The sequence below is a fragment of the Toxorhynchites rutilus genome, chromosome 3 (genome assembly GCF_029784135.1).
Source record: "Toxorhynchites rutilus septentrionalis strain SRP chromosome 3, ASM2978413v1, whole genome shotgun sequence".
NCBI classification, from domain to species: Eukaryota; Metazoa; Arthropoda; class Insecta; order Diptera; family Culicidae; genus Toxorhynchites; species Toxorhynchites rutilus.
Genome location: NC_073746.1, coordinates 63,933,424 through 63,949,580, shown reverse-complemented (window position 1 = coordinate 63,949,580; position 16,157 = coordinate 63,933,424). Strand labels below are relative to the sequence as shown.

The following is a 16,157-nucleotide window of genomic DNA, read 5'->3' as shown; positions in this document are numbered from 1 at the left end:
CTTCACAGCAAGTCAAAAGTCTTCAAAATGAAGACATGTCTCCAAACTTGGCATCTCTGCATGTAAGTTTGCATCTGACCAATAGATAAAGTGACCAGATGGTCAGAGGTCTAACGCGGGACACAAATAACAAAACGTTATTTATATACATTGTGGGAACATATACCATAGTTTAGCGAGTCTGAACTGATATGTATTATTTTTTTCTAAGTATCGGCACTCAGTTGTGATTTTTCGGTGGCTTAGATTTTGTTTGCGCCTGAAAACCACTCGCTCAATCAGAGCATTTACGCCTGGCAAGCATGATTCGAATTCTACCATTTTCTTTGAAAAAGAAATTACGAATATTACCGAATGGAAATCTCGAATTTTTTCTTAAATCTTTCGTTTATTAAGCCTGAAACAACAAAAATTATTCAAGGCTGTTGATTCGCAGCAGCAGCACTGTCAAGCATCTTGATGATTTTTTCATACTGCAAGCTCCACCCCCCAGCGAAGGAGTTGGACATCCTGAGGCACTTTGTGTCCGCCAGATATAGCCGATCTGGTATTTACAACATCATATCACTACTGCTCCTTAAGCCGGGACATCGAAGCAACCGGCCAAACGGTGAAGGAGAATCTGGTCAAACTGGACATTTTTATGTGGAAGCGTTAGATGAGACCGGCCGTATCTGAGCAGCAAGCAATCACCCAGAAGGAGTAGCTTGAGGTGCTGGTGAAAATACTCTTTCCGGCCAAAGAAATGAAAAACTTCTTTTTCACTGGTGAAAAACTTCTTTCCGTGCTTATAATGAAAGACGAGACGTACTTGATGCTAGAATTTAACGAATGGCAGGGGATCGGGTACTTTACGTTCCCCAGGTAAGAGATGACTTCGAACATATCATCCACACCAAGTTCTCGAAGAAGGTCCTTCTCTGACAGATGTGAAGCGAATGGCCAAGCCGCTCTTCTTTCTAATCATATTGTGAACGGGGAGATATATAGTACGAAGTGATTGCCGGAAGTTGCGAAGGTGATGTGGTCTTTATGCCGAACCTGGGATCAGCCCATTATGCCAAAAGATCACTGGATGATGGATCGGCTGGAGATAATCATTGTCGCGAAGACCGCCAACCTTCTCAACACTCCCCAGCTGCGACCGTTAAAAACTTTTGGGTGAATGGCCAAAATGGAGAGACAGTCGACCACCAAAGCCACGAAAATGTAAAAAAACACGCCGACATACATCTTTTCATCGACCATGGTTGAGGTTCCGACCAACTTCCGTAAGACCGCCCAGCGCTTCATTCACGATACTTTATCAAACAACTCTTCCTGTCGAGTATACACTAGTTTTTCCGGCTTATTTAAAACGTTAAGCCCTGACCGAGCTAGAGGACCAAAGATGATCTTTTCGTTTGACTCGCGTTGGTCCCTGCGGATCAATAGGGGACTTTTATAAAAATTATTTTCCATTTTTGTTGCTGTCGCTTCCAGTTGACACTCTCTAAACAAAAAGCCCACTGTCGGTGCGATGAAACCAGCTCAACGTATTAATCTTAGGATGTATGAGAAGCGCCCTTGAACAGTCTGCCAAATAAAAGTTTTTTTTTTTGAGGTTCATCCATTTAAGAAAATCAACATGATTAGATTGTGATATTGAAATATACTGATATCGTGGGACATTTTCGTTTCTTTTGCCAAACGCGGGACGTAATCTTACGCGGGACATTTTGTTGAAATGCGGGACTGTCCCGCGTAACGCGGGACGTCTGGTCACTTTACCAATAGAGCATATTTTGTTTGTTGACAAAGCCATTTACCCAGAAATGAGCCTCATCACTGAGAATAAATTTTGTGGCGAAAATCAATCAATCTCAAGATTCGCCAGAGCCCAATCGGAGAAGTTTCGAAATTGACAGATCATTAAAATGTTTTAAGGGTTCGTTCACACGAAGACACCAAAACTGTCAAAACACTCATAGATTATTTTTACATTTACATTGCCAATATAGGCAACGAACCAACGTTCACAAACACTATCACACATAAAGTGCTTGACATAACTCTGTGCAGTCCGGTAATGATGCAATTTGTCGCTTTTGTCGAAAGCGAAACCTCGGAACATTTGATCTGCGATTGTGGAGCTCTAAGAAGGCTTCAACATCTTGATAAGGCTATTCTGGAGTCCAATGGGCAGTGGCGTCGAGTAAAGCTTCTGCAACCGGGGCGGAAGAGTTGATTTGCACCCTCTCCTTCCGCCAGAAAAGTAGAAATCTTTGCACCCAGGTAAGAGTCTGGGTCGCACCCGGGGCGGAAAAATCGATTTGCACCCCCATCCCCCGTCAGAAATTGTATTTATCCAATTTCTTCATATAAATTCGGTTCATTTTGCACCCCTAAAATCGTGCACCCGAGGGCGGTCCACCCCCTCCGCACCCCCCGGTCGACGCCACTGCCAATGAGGTAAGGTTTGTGTCGCCGATCAGGATTATAAATTTCAGAACTGTCAGGTTGCATCTAATTTTAACAACAGCAGGTAAATCTAGAACCGACCACGATTAAATGAGTATAGGGAATAGGAAGGTCATGAACTCCCTAAATTGTGCACCCCAGGGAATAAGTTTTCCACCAGTGGATATGGATCCTGAGTTTAGAACTATCTTTTTTCGACGTGTTCAAAAATTGTGATGCTTAAGCAACACCCAACTACGCTAGATCATTCTAGTATAATTTACCTTTTTCTGAAAATTCGGTAACATTCTGATGTGAGAGTTATTCGTTGCTTTGATGCGAATGATATAACATTTGCTTGCTTGCATGCTTTGCTTGTTAGGAAGAATTTTTGAATTCACGATAAGTGCTGAAATTTACAAAATGTTACATTCAGAAGTTTTCAGAAGAAAACAGCATTGGAATGTGAGTCGCGTTTATCGTGAATCGATTGTAAATAAACAACAAACATTGTTTACTGTTGATTAAGCAAAGGCCACGTATTTCCTGTTGAATTGGTACGAACTTCACAGGCTCATGCACAAACAATTCAACCCCGAATGCCATTGATAGGTATTACCACTCAATTCTATAGCTTTTGACTGATGAAATCGTATGTCAAATTGATAAGTTCCCGAGCGCAGTGAACGGAAAAAAAATCTGACGAAATTTTACGATAATTTTGCACATCGACTAATGCAATCTAACAACAACAATATTGATTTCATTCCCAAACGTCAGAAAAAAAAATCCTTCGATCTCTAATAAAATTCCGGAACACACCGAGCGCATTTATTATGCCTAAATCACCTGTATTCACTTAAATACATTCTGCTCTATTTTTTCCTTTTTGCTTTCAGAGCGCACCATCGCCCTAACGAACGAAGTCAACGGACCGTGGCCAGCGAAGCGCCGGCGGGGTTCGCTCTACAAAAATATGGGCCTTTTATGCTGTGTTTCTCGGCCAAACTATCTATGAATATAGATGGTTGTTATCCAAATACACATTCTCTCCTCGTCTCACCGGCGATCGGCGGGTCACTCAGCCGGCGCCCTGGCCCCTTCCCATACACAGTGAACTCTCCACCGAAAAAGCCATCAAATGGTACAACACGACACGGTGAGACTCTATTAATATCCGCGGCTAGTATGAACACCATCATCAGCGTTAGGCAACATTAAAGAACCACCAAAATAGTAGAACCTATAGATATGTTTATTTTTCTATGTGTGTTATTTATTCTATAGAGTACATTTTAACCGACAACTCGTACTACACAAAACGGAACAGGAGCTTCCAAAGCTCCCGAACGTGTTCTAGTGTAGAAAGCCAATGGAGGGACGAGAGAAAAAAAAACTCTTGTTTCCGATCACAAAACGGAACGACGAATAATAGGATAATAGTTTTCCCGCTCATGTCTTTAGTCGGGATTAAAGCCAATTGGGCTCGAAATTGGATAGGACAGAAGAGGAGGAGGGAGATAGAGAGAGTGACGTGTCGATAGTGCAACTATCAGAGAATGGTTCCGATGAAACGACAAAACAATTACTTTATATTCATGAAAGAATCAAACATGTTGAAATTCCAACAATATCACAAAAAAAACAAAAAAAAACCAACATGGGCGAAATAAAAATCACATTCAAGCGAGAACAACCCTTAGCGAATAGAAAAAAAAAGCAAAAGCTCAGATTAAGGCTGCATCGAACTAAAGCCCTGTCGAAGCGAAAACAAAAGTGTTCCGGGGGCTGCTGAAAGCCACATAGTCTCTTCTCTGGCGGATGCAATTGCGCTGGGTTTTAAGCCACAACTGAGCCTGGCATTAATTGAAGGCGATCGACCGCATGGGAGAACACATCATATTGGCATTGAGGGAATGGCTGGAATGTGAGCGATTTTCGAAAAGGAAACTTGGCGCGGAATTGGTTAGAGATGGTGGATGGTGCGGAACGGAGGGGTACTGCTGATAAGTTTCAACTGCCAGAAAGGATACTTCGTAATTGAAAATTACATCTGAATTTATTTTGATCGATAGTATCTTTTCGGTGGTGGTAACGGAATGAATTGTTATGAAATATCGAATTTTATGGAATCATATCTTCGAATCAAAATTGTTTTTCGATTTATTCTGTTTCCTTTATGTTTCATCCAATTAGGTTGAAGAATTCACAGTCTTTGAAATTGTGAATTTTGGCAATTTAATTGGATTGAATATGAGTTAATTTCTTTCAGGGTTTTCTAAGTTATTTTCTAAGTGCCGTAAACACATTCACATTCTATTCCTATTCATATTTCTGGTACAAAACTTGTTTTATTGGTTATGCTGTTAACCTCTAATCTACATATATAAAAAGGGATTTCTATCTGTCTGTCTGTCTATCTGATTCTTATAGACTAGGAAACTACTGAACCGATCGACATGAAAATTGGTATGAAGGGGTTTTTGCGGTCGGGGAAGATTCTTATGGTAATTCGAGACCCCCTCCCCCCCCCCACCTTTCTAAGGGGGGCTGCCATGCAAATAGAACACTAATTTCTGCATTACTCGAGAATTAATCAAGCAAATGAAACCAAATTTGGCATGTCGAGATTTTAGAGTGCAATAAATGTATTTACGGTGGTTGGACCCTCCACCCCTCTCCCTAAGGGGGAGCTGCCATGCAAATAGAACACTAATTTCTGCATTACTCGAGAATTAATCAAGCAAATGAAACCGAATTAGGCATATTGAGGTTTTAGGGTGCAATAAATGCCCCCTACTCTAAGGGGAGGGCTGCCATACTGCCATATCATACCATCTACCAGAGATTCGGCAACACAAATAAGCTAAGTACGGCTTTCACTGTGATGGACAATATGAAGAAGGTGGTCAATCAACCCAAGAATGTGCAGATTGAGGAGTAAGGGTTGATTCTTCAACATCAGCATCACCTTGCAAGTCCCGATGAGGACAAAGATGAATTTTACGCGCAGCCGGAACGCGAAAACGAACGCTGCCCAAAACAGGACATCAAGATCATCATCGCAGATTTCAATACTCAGATCGGTAAAGAGAAGAAGTTCAAACCTGTAATAGGTATGTACAGTACACACCAGTTAACAGATGAAAGCGGCCTAAGACTCATCGATTTCACCACCTCTAAGAATATGGCCGTACGCAGTACCTTCTTTCAACACAAACTTCTTCACCGATACACCTGGAGGTCAACAAATCAAACAGAAGCTCAGATCGGCCATGTTCTGATAGACGGTCGGCATTTCTCGGACATAACTGACGTCAGAACCTATCGAGTCGCTAACATCGATTCAGACCACAATCTTACGCGACGGGAACAAGCAGATGTTGCCGAAAACTACGCCCATTCGCTTGAAGCTGCGCTGCCGAAAAAGGACGGAACTTATCAAAATGGGCCCGGGAAAGTTGGTCAATTGTCTGCATTGACTGATTTTCAGAATTTGGGAAACAGAACAGCTACCGGAGGAGTAGAAAGATGGGATTATTTGTCCTACCTTCAAGAAAGGCGACAAACTAGACTGTGAAAACTTTCGTGCAATCACCGTCCTGAATGTTGCCTACAAAGAGCTTTCCCAATCCATCCTCCGTCGTCTATCGCCATTTACAAAACAGATTCGTGGGAGGTTATCAGGCCGGTTTCGACGAAAGTTGGTTCACTACTGACTAGATCTTCACCTTGCGGCAGATCCACCAGAAATGCCGTGAGTACAGAATCCCAACGCACCATCCATTCATCAACTTTGAAGCCGCATATGATTCAATAACAAAAAGAAAAGAGCGATGGAGAATCATGGACGAAAACAACTTCCCCAGGAAGCTTACAAGACTGATTAAAGCTACGACGGATAGAATACAGTGATGTGTGCGAATATCGGGTGAATTATCTGATCAATTCAAGTTTAGCAGGGGGCTTCGCCAAGGTGATGATCTCTCTCTCTCTCTCTCGACTGCTGTTCAACATTGCGCTAGAGGGTGTTATGAGACGAGCGGCGATTAACTTGCGTGGCAGGGTTTTCAATAGATCCAGTCAATACAGCTGCTTTCTTGACGACGTAAACATTGTACGCAGAATATTTGAGAGGGTAGCAGAATATTAAACCAGACTTGAGCAAGAAGCAGAGAAAGATGGGCTTAAAATCAATGCGTTTTAAACCAAATTGATGCGGGCTGCCAGATCCGAGCACGCCAGGACTCGATTAGGTAGAAGTGTAGTGATCGACGACAATTAGTTCGTGGTAGTGGACCAATTTGTCTACCATGGCGTCTGACAATGATAACAACCCTGAAATCCGCAGATGTATTATCAATGAGAGTCGTACCTACTATTGTCTTCACAAACACTTGAAATCAAACAGATTCAGCAATCGCGCGAAATGTTCCCTGTATAGAACGCTCATAAGATCAATTGTTCTCTACGGGCACTAAACGTGGACAATACTCGAAGAGGACCTGCGAGCACTCGTAGTCTTTGAACGACCGGTGTTAAGAACCATCTTCGGCGACGTACAGGAGGACGGCATATGGGAGCAAAGGATGGGCCACGAGCTCACGCAACTCACCAGTGAACCCAGTGTCCAGAAAGTGATCAAAGCTGGAAGGATATGTTGGGCCGGACATGTTGCAATAATGTCGGACCGAGTTAGGGCAAATCAGGGTAAAAGCGAGACCCTAAGCATTTCGACATATTTTTAAATCTCCCCGTGTTTCTATAACTTCACATCGTTACAGATCTTCTCTTAAACTCTCCTCAATACATGCTCCACAATATGTTTGTGTGGAGGCGATCTGGCGTAGTGGTAACATCCATACCTCTCTCGCAGAGATCACGAGTTCAATTCTCACTCCCGACATTCTTCCGAAAATGGAAGGAAAAGGGACGAACCAGCCGAAATGTGTTGAAAGTCACTATAATAGAGAAAAAAAAACAATCTGTTGAATTTAGTGGCAAATCAGCCCCAATGTGTTGAATGTCACTATAATACAGAAAAAAAAACAATTTGTTGAACATTTATTGAGCAGAACTTCAATATTGATAGCATGCCAAAATATACCTTGAGAAAATCGAATGAAAACTTGATACAAAAAAAAATACTAAGGAACTATCCATATACAATGTGAATACTTGAAGAGGAGAGATAGTTTCAAATGATACGGAGTTAGATTGCAAAGACAACAAACAAATTCCTGTTTCGCACCCCATAGCTGTCACTTCTTATGTAACCTCAGGTTTGCGGAATCAATGATTCGGGTGCTAGTCTAAAAATCTCAGTCAGCAAATGTCTTTTTTCTCCTTGAAACACCTCTCACATTGTTTTTTTGCCAATTCAAATGGCAGACGACGGATATCGTTGATAAGTGTTTCATTAAAACGGATTTCAAGATCGAGCAGGTGACGGACAAATTTCAGTTCCTGGTCCGTAGTAAACACGAGAGTTTTGATCCCAGCTTGGATGAGCATTCATCGGAGATCGAGGGATACCATGAGCTCTGGGAGCATTTTTTTGACATGCCCTGCTCAACGATGGTTCTGACTGTTTTTAGCTGAATATCAGTCATGCCGTTTTGGCTTCCAAACATTAACGCAAGGCACCTACAACAAATAAGGATGCTTTTTTCTTGAATGTTAAACACAAACCATGTGTCAGTTTTACCCTGACTGATACCCCAAATGGACTTGAAATTTCAAAATAAACCTTTTGAGGATCGTTAAGGATCCAAACTACATACCATCTCACAGAATACACAGAACAATGATGTAAGATTAATTAGGCTCATAAAAACTATCGAATTTTACGAAATTTTTCGATTAAAACACTTAAATCTCATTAGCTAAATTTGGCGCGATCGATTTGCAGACCGGTATTGTTTTGTTGTTTGTTTTGACAGTAACTAAAGCAACTTCCGCACTTGTAGGATGACTCGAAACGAGAAAACATATTGGTGGGTTCAAGGTACATCGGAAAATTTGCGACAAAATTGCTCCTAACGGGAAAAAACAGAGGGTGTCGATTTTACCCCGATTTTGAAGAGAAATTTTGAATCAGGTCATGTTGTAAAGACATTAAGCCAAAATAAATAAATAAACATTTACCCGAATACCATTCACCCGAAACACGTTTATCCGAAGGATATTCACACGAATGTGACAAATATCCGAATGTAAAAAAAAACGCGAATCCAACATTTACCAGAATGATCATTTACCCGAATGAGACAAATACCTGAATGTGACATCTATCCAAAAGCAACATTTACCCGAATGAAAAAGGTAAAAATTCCGACAAATCAAGTTACGATTTTTGCCGAATTCTAATAATCAATACAATATGATGAAGCATCGAAAATACATTACAATGAAAAATTGTAATGAGTAATTTGAAAATGACGCGGGAGACGTTTAATTTGAAAATGACGCGGGAGACGTTTAACGTTTTTTGACGTTTAATGACGCGGGAGACGTGTCGTTCAATAAACGACAGTTTTGGTTTAAAAAATATAAAGCATAAATGTCTTAACAATGTGAAAAGCATTGGTAAGAAAAATTGCGCTTACGTTTTTACGCTTCCGCAGCTCAATTTTTACTATGAATTTATTTTTTGGTGATGAACTTTTTATCTTAGGCCAATGTATTGGGACGAAGGAATACGTTTGCCTGGTGCATTGCGTACGCTCGGTTAATTTTTGCTTTGAAATATATCACTCATATTTCTTTGCAAACATTAACTACAATGTCTCAAATTAAAATTAATTTCAAGCTAACCGAGCAATCGGTGGAAAACAGGTTTGCTTGCGAGAGACCGCCTCTTCCAACGGCGGACTGGCGGCCGACTCGGATTACTTTCCTTATCCTCATTAGATGGAAATTTCACCTCCATTTCATTGACCTCAGAATAAATTACGGAAAAAAAATCTATCAAAAAAAATGCTCTACGGCGGCATTAATACGTATATACCAACATAATTAATATTTCATACGATTTTTTTCTTCTAAAACATGAGTTGTTCTTCCGCGTTAATTTTTTTTTGTTCTATATATTTGAGAGGATTTGAAAAAAAACGTAAATATCCTTATTCAATCATTACAGAAAATTATTCCTTTTTGACGAATAAGCTTCCCTTTCTCAATCAGGACTACCATTCTAACCAAAAAAATGATATTCAAGTAACTTTTTTTCTCGTAAATATTCCAGAATCACACTGTGTTATAATACTATTCCTTTCTCTCTTTCCAACGCATTACCTATTTTTTTCATTTTTCTTTCGACATAGGATTACGTCTTGCATTGAGGGTGCGAAATCAGAAAACAGGTCACGTTTTTATGAAATAAAGTTAACATTAATAACTATTTTTGCTGTGAACGGATTTTAACGATTTGTATACCAATCGAATTGGAAATTTTCTAAGATTTGTTCGATATGCTACACATTACAATCCCATAGTCTGTATATGGGTTAAATTGATGAAAATTGGAAGCATTCCCATTTCCCCACACATTTCGCTTATTCGGCTCGTTTTGTGTTTTATGTTTCCCCTCGAGCTGTGAACGCTAGCGAATCGAATACTTCACATGAAATGTGTTTCGATGTTTCATTCTTATCGCTGCAACTGTGTGCATCTGTTAGACGCGTGTTTGATGCTGGTTGAATGATATGCACAGAAGATGCCTCTCGTTAAATACTCAGTGCAATTCGTGCATTGATATAAAGAAACAAATTGCTACATATGACCAATTAGTGTATTGTTCTCACAAAGGCAAGAAAGAATCGTTGGTTCTCGAAATGATTCTACAAAACCACGCAAGCCATTAAAACTTTTCAGGGTCTCTGGAACTTTTTACTAAAGAGTTATTTATGAAATTTCGATGTATTCGCAAATAATATCCGAAATGATAAACCAACAAATTAAAAAAAAAATGCGTAGTCCTACGTCCTAAGCGGTCGTGTCTCGGATACAACCCCTCGAGTTTTTTTTAACAGATCTCATTCTATGAATTTTATGGCGACTTCTTAAAATTGACAGCTTACTTCTACGTGAATGAGCTACGTGGTCCAAATGCCTGGAATTATTCGATCGAAAAAAAACGAAAGTTCATCGTTTATTCAAACTTAAAATTTAATTAGCATAAAAGCGTAACTATATATCTTTTTCCATTCGGGTACCTGTCGCATTCGGGCATTTGTTTCATTCGAGTGATTGGAATTCGGGTACTCGGGTCTCATCAAAATCAAAATAAAAACTCGTATACTCGCGCACGGTGTCACAGACTGTGTGTGTCTCTGAAATATTACTATTGAGCAATTCCATGCCAAATCGGCAAAAAAAATTTTGCAAATTTTGTTCCGACCCTCTCCGATGTTTTCTTAAACTTGGTACTTATGATGAAAAATATCAATGAAATATTTAGTAAAAATAACATTTAAAAAACTCTGTTAAAAATCTTTTTTTTATCCTTTTTGTTAGTTTTAGGCTCATTAGCATTTTAGCTGTAACAGAGCCGAATTGTAATCGTGTTCATGTCACATGTTTATGATATCTACAATTAGCACATTACACAGTTGCCATTTTTCGGCGTTAGACTATTCCCTTCTATACCATTGTATATAATACACATTTACACAGTAGCCATTTAGGCGTAACAGTTTTTACCTTCTGTTCCTCCATTATCCAGTTAGACCGGACAGCGGAGAAAGTTGATTGATCATTGTTGAGCTATTTATAGAACAGCAACCCGATGTGTCTTGCAGAGCATAGCAGTTGTATGGATGAATCGGTCTTATTTCGACCGTGGATCGATCTCCCAATGTTGCTACGGAGACCCTCTGTTAAAAATCTTACTTAAAAATTGATTTTTTTTATTTAAAACTTCTATATCTCAAGAGATTAAATTTAAAAAAATATATATATATCCAATTTGGGAACTCTGACACGACACCACCACACGTCAAACTTTGTTAATTAGCAAGCTTTGTCCAATGAACGTATACAAAACAATGTCGAAAGAGGAAGTTTTGAGATATAAAAGTTTTTTATATTAAATTCGATTTTTGAGTAAGATTTTTTAACAGTGTATTCTAATTTTTGTTTTCCTAAATGACTAATTGATTGTTCATCAAGTTATTCAAACACCATATTTTAATTACATTCTTTGTTTTTTTGTTAATTACGGATTTGGAATTACGTTTTTTTAAAGAAAGATCAATTATTTAGAATACAAAATAAAAAATAATCAAAAAAGAATCAAAAAATCAGTTGTAATTTAAATTGATCATATTATAATGAAAATTATGATTTTAGGTAGTTTCCATCATAAGTACCAATTTTAGAAAAAAAAGTCGGAGAGGGTCTAGTCACGCGAGGGTCGATTTGGCGTAGAATTGCTCTATTGTGTAACGTTTGCATTAAAAAATTGACAATTTTCGAATGGGGAGAAAAAAACTACAAAAGATAAGTTGTTGAAATAAATTTCCCATAAAACATAATGTTATTGACCATGTTACAAAAATATTTCGTAGATAGCCGTAACATTCGCCATTGCTGTCGAAAATATATTTATTGGCATGTTTTTCAATTCTTTCTTAGATTTATTTATTAGTTCCTCCTCCGTTTTCACCACGAAATTTTAAGAGTAGACCCACCGCTCCAGGTTTGCCCAGAAATTCTCGATGAGAGGCACTGTCGGACGACCAGAACCAGACTTCCGTTGAATGCTCTCATTCTTCTCCAGAAAAGTAAGAATATTATAGATACCGGAATGCGGTGTATCCGGCGGACTCAAAGTACTTGACGATGTTCACTTTCATTTTGTGCGTTCTCAGAACGCACAAAAACCATGGAGCGCAGTTACTTTACTATTTTCGCCATAACTTCCACAGTTCAACTGATAGTGCTGTCAAATTTTGTCTGAAAACTCGTGGGTTATTGTGATTGACGATGGACAAGTTGTTTCCTCAAAACAAAATTATTGATTCTCGGTCTGTGAGACCGTATGCGCGAGTATTGAAAGTATAAAATTCTCGGTCTGTGAAACCGTATGCGCGAGTATAGAAAGGTTAAAAAAATACTTTTCTTTCAGTAGCGCGCGCTGAATGGAAAGTATTTTTACCCCATATTGACATGTAAGATAATGTCTTCAAAAAAATTCAAATGTCCTGAAATGTGCATCTCTTTCACACATAGGATGAATCAGAGCCACAATAACCCGATTTCAACGACATTTTCATTTGTCCACAAAAATAAACACGTACATGGGACACTTGTCGCCGGAAGCCAACAGCGATCGGCGATCTCCCACACGCCTCGATAATTTCTAAATTGACTATAAGTGACTCGTTGAACAGATTATATGTACTTTCAATGGGGACGATTTAATTATTTTTTATTTTATTTATAGGGTAAATGATCTTGGTTTGTCCAATTTGGGGTGTTTTTACGCAACTAGTAAATGCAAATCGATTTTTCTTCATGAAAATCACACATAATCGATACGAGTTTGGGTTTGTTGAAAAGCCCCAAGTCTCTAGTTGCTAATACTACCATAAGGTGTTGAAATTATTCAAATTTTTATGTTTTTTAACGATTTTCCTTAAAGAAGAATTATGATCATGGTTTGACCACCTCTGATCATGGTTTGCCCAAAAAAATTATCATGGTTTGTCCGGTTTTAGAAATCTCCATTTTTGAATGAAAACATTCGAATTCACAATTAGATGTTGCATTTATCATTGTTTGAGTTTACTGTCATCATATTGATTCATTCATAATTTAGGCTTTCTTCAGAATATTGCCTTTTCTTGGGCATTTTAGAAGTGTTCACCTCAACACAATCAACACAGAAAAACCATACTTCTGCTATGCGCGAAGCACACCATAAACAAACTGCAGCGCGCCAAGCGGTTGCCATAGAAATCATGTGGACAAAACAACATAATTGAATTGGACAACTCATGATCAGAATTGAGTTCATCAAAATGCGTTAATTTAATGGTTTAGCTATGTAAATCCGATACAAATGGTGAGCAAGCATGATGTTTACAATATTTCTAAGTGTTGTAATCCAGAAAAGGTCTGAATACGTGCCAAATAATCATCTGGTGATCGATTAAAAGTTAGCTCGAATGAGGGGCGCATTGACACAAATAGAAGGTGTATTTTAAAATCCTTTAAAACATGTTTTTTCGTAAAAATATACTATCAAACTACTATAAATCATGTAAAAGGCAATCTCATTTAAATGTTTCGAAACATTCGAAGGCCTTATTTGACACAGGAGCGCTGAATTAGAGCATTCAAAAAAGTGGGCAAACCATGATCATATTTTCGACTGGACAAACCAAGATCATTCACCCTAGTCCCATTCTCCACCGGAGGAGAGTTCGATTGAGTCATGAAAAGCATGAACCAGACGGTTTTGTTCCTTCATAATGGCAAAATTGGTTTCCATCCATGCTTCTCTTTTTTATTTATATGTATTTTTTTTTGCATTCGTGTGAATGTGTGCCATCAGACCAGTTATGACGCCCACTTCGGGAGGTTGACAGAAAAGTGTAATAATTGGCTCGTGGGCATTTTCCAACATTTCGGAGCCTCAATTGGTATCGATGTCGCCCGGAAAGAGCCAATTTGTGCGTGACATGATTTTATTCGACTGAAAAGGATTATATTCAATATGAATAAAAAATACAGCACAGCCCGCCGGAATTAATGTATGGTTGATAACACACACACACAAAAAAAAGAAGTAATGACAAGGAAAAAATCAATAACCAGCAGCAAAATGCAACCGAACATGATAATAATATTATGTACAAAAGCAATAATATTATACATATTCCAAAGAGAGAAAATATTATGGAAGCCCATATAAAACCGGAAGACGAGGAAATAAGGTTACCAATGAAGAGTTGATTACTAGATTTATGCGTGAACTGTGAAGTAAACAAATAGTATGAACAGATAACAAAATTTTGTTCCAGTGTCGGACGGCAGAAGAAAGCAGATATTATAAATAAACTAAAAAAATATATATTTTTGAGTATTTAGCCGTAAGTAGGAATTGAGCACCATAAAGACTCACCCATCACCAATGCTACGTTAATCAAAACTCGAACATATATCACATCGTGTAGTAGAACTATTCGTTGACATTGTTCTTAAGTTATCCAATCGCTTCAAAGCATAAGCTAAGTTATCGTGTTCTTTGTGTTAAGAGAGGAGAGAGGGCGATGGAAGCTCGTAACAAGATCGTTTAATTTTAGTGATAACTGTGATATAGATGTCCTAATTGTCAATTCAACCGAGGCAAAACTCGCGAGTCATATTTGTTTTCGATCGTTCGGAGAAAATCAATATTTAGCTTAAACTGTGCGTTGGGAGAATCGTTTATCACACAGTGTAGACAAAACCAGAAAAAATATGATAAATACAAACTCCCAGCGATGACTAAAGGCAAACCATAGTCGTTACTGTGTAGCATGAGGCTTCATCTGACGCGGGGAGAGATAATTTACAGTTCATCTGAGATTTTATATCATTGTCAGTTTTGAGATTTTAGAGATGAGATACTACATATATTGATAGAAACACCAAACTCTGTTCAGTTTCAAGACATGAAGCGAAACTAATAGCTAATTTTGGAACGAAATGTCTCTTATTTCGAGGACCAATTATTTACACCAAGTTACCACATACCACAACACTATTCAAATTCTCACATTAATCAATTAGGTACCACAAGGTAGCGTTTTGTATGCGAGTTGCACACAATCATTAGTCAATTTCAATTACTTTTTAGGCAAAACACATTTAGGTCCACATTTTTGTAGGCACAGCACTGTGGGATTGTTACTCCACAAAAAAAAACTAAAACCACACTTTCATCACAGAAAAATCAATTAGTAATATGAACCAACAAATTAGCCACGTTATTACCATCGAATGAATCAATTTATCACCCCGAGAACACGCACCATTAAAACACACATTACAGCAAAAACGGACAAATTCAACTAACTACAAAAAAAAAGAAATCAAACGAAAAACCGATATTATATTCAAAACATTGTATATTGAAAGCTAAAATCAATAAAACAAACTTATTAAAAAAACGCAATTCAAATAATTGATTCCGAGAAATCCCATTCATCATTTTGGTCTTTGGGCGGGAAAAAAATCGATCACCATCAACCAATGGTACTATTTAATTACTGCTTTCTCCGCATCTTTAAACTGCAAAAAGTACACATGCGTTCGGTGCGGTGGCGGCATTGTTTCCCACGTGTATAATTATTAAATCTGTTCATATTTATTAAACCAATTTAACAGCATGCGGGAGGGGGTGGGGGGTGGTGCGGTGTGGAAGTGAATCAATGGTCGGTTCCGACTGCAATCGACCATGAGTGTGTGTGCAAGCTTCGGAAGTTTATTGCTACAAGCAAAATTTGCAATTATAACGCGAAAACGGAAGTCATTTGCTCATTTGCGATGGCTTTCGATTGCTTGTAAGAGAAGTTTTACCACCTAATTGCCGTCGTTTCTTGTTCATGAACAGTCCCTTTTTCGGATGGATTCTTAACCCAAATTGTGTTGGACACAAGACCACAGCTGAATCTATCACGACGATATCCGAAATTTAGCGTTCTTAGAAACCATAAAACCAACATAGA

General features: G+C 38.5%; 1 protein-coding gene across 8 annotated transcripts in view; it reads left to right on the top strand.

Annotated features, from left to right (window-relative positions):
* The window catches only part of LOC129772832 (uncharacterized), a 400,665-nt gene extending 385,105 nt beyond the window's left edge, over positions 1-15,560 (top strand). For 7 of the 8 annotated variants that reach the window (XM_055776330.1, XM_055776337.1, XM_055776336.1 and 4 more), the window contains exon 6: positions 3,339-15,560. In XM_055776330.1, the coding sequence (XP_055632305.1) occupies positions 3,339-3,457 (119 nt within the window). In that variant the 3' untranslated portion in view covers positions 3,458-15,560. The remainder of the gene's footprint in view (positions 1-3,338) is intronic. The other variant, XR_008742651.1, reaches the window with a different exon arrangement.
* The last annotated feature ends 597 nt before the right edge of the window (positions 15,561-16,157 follow it).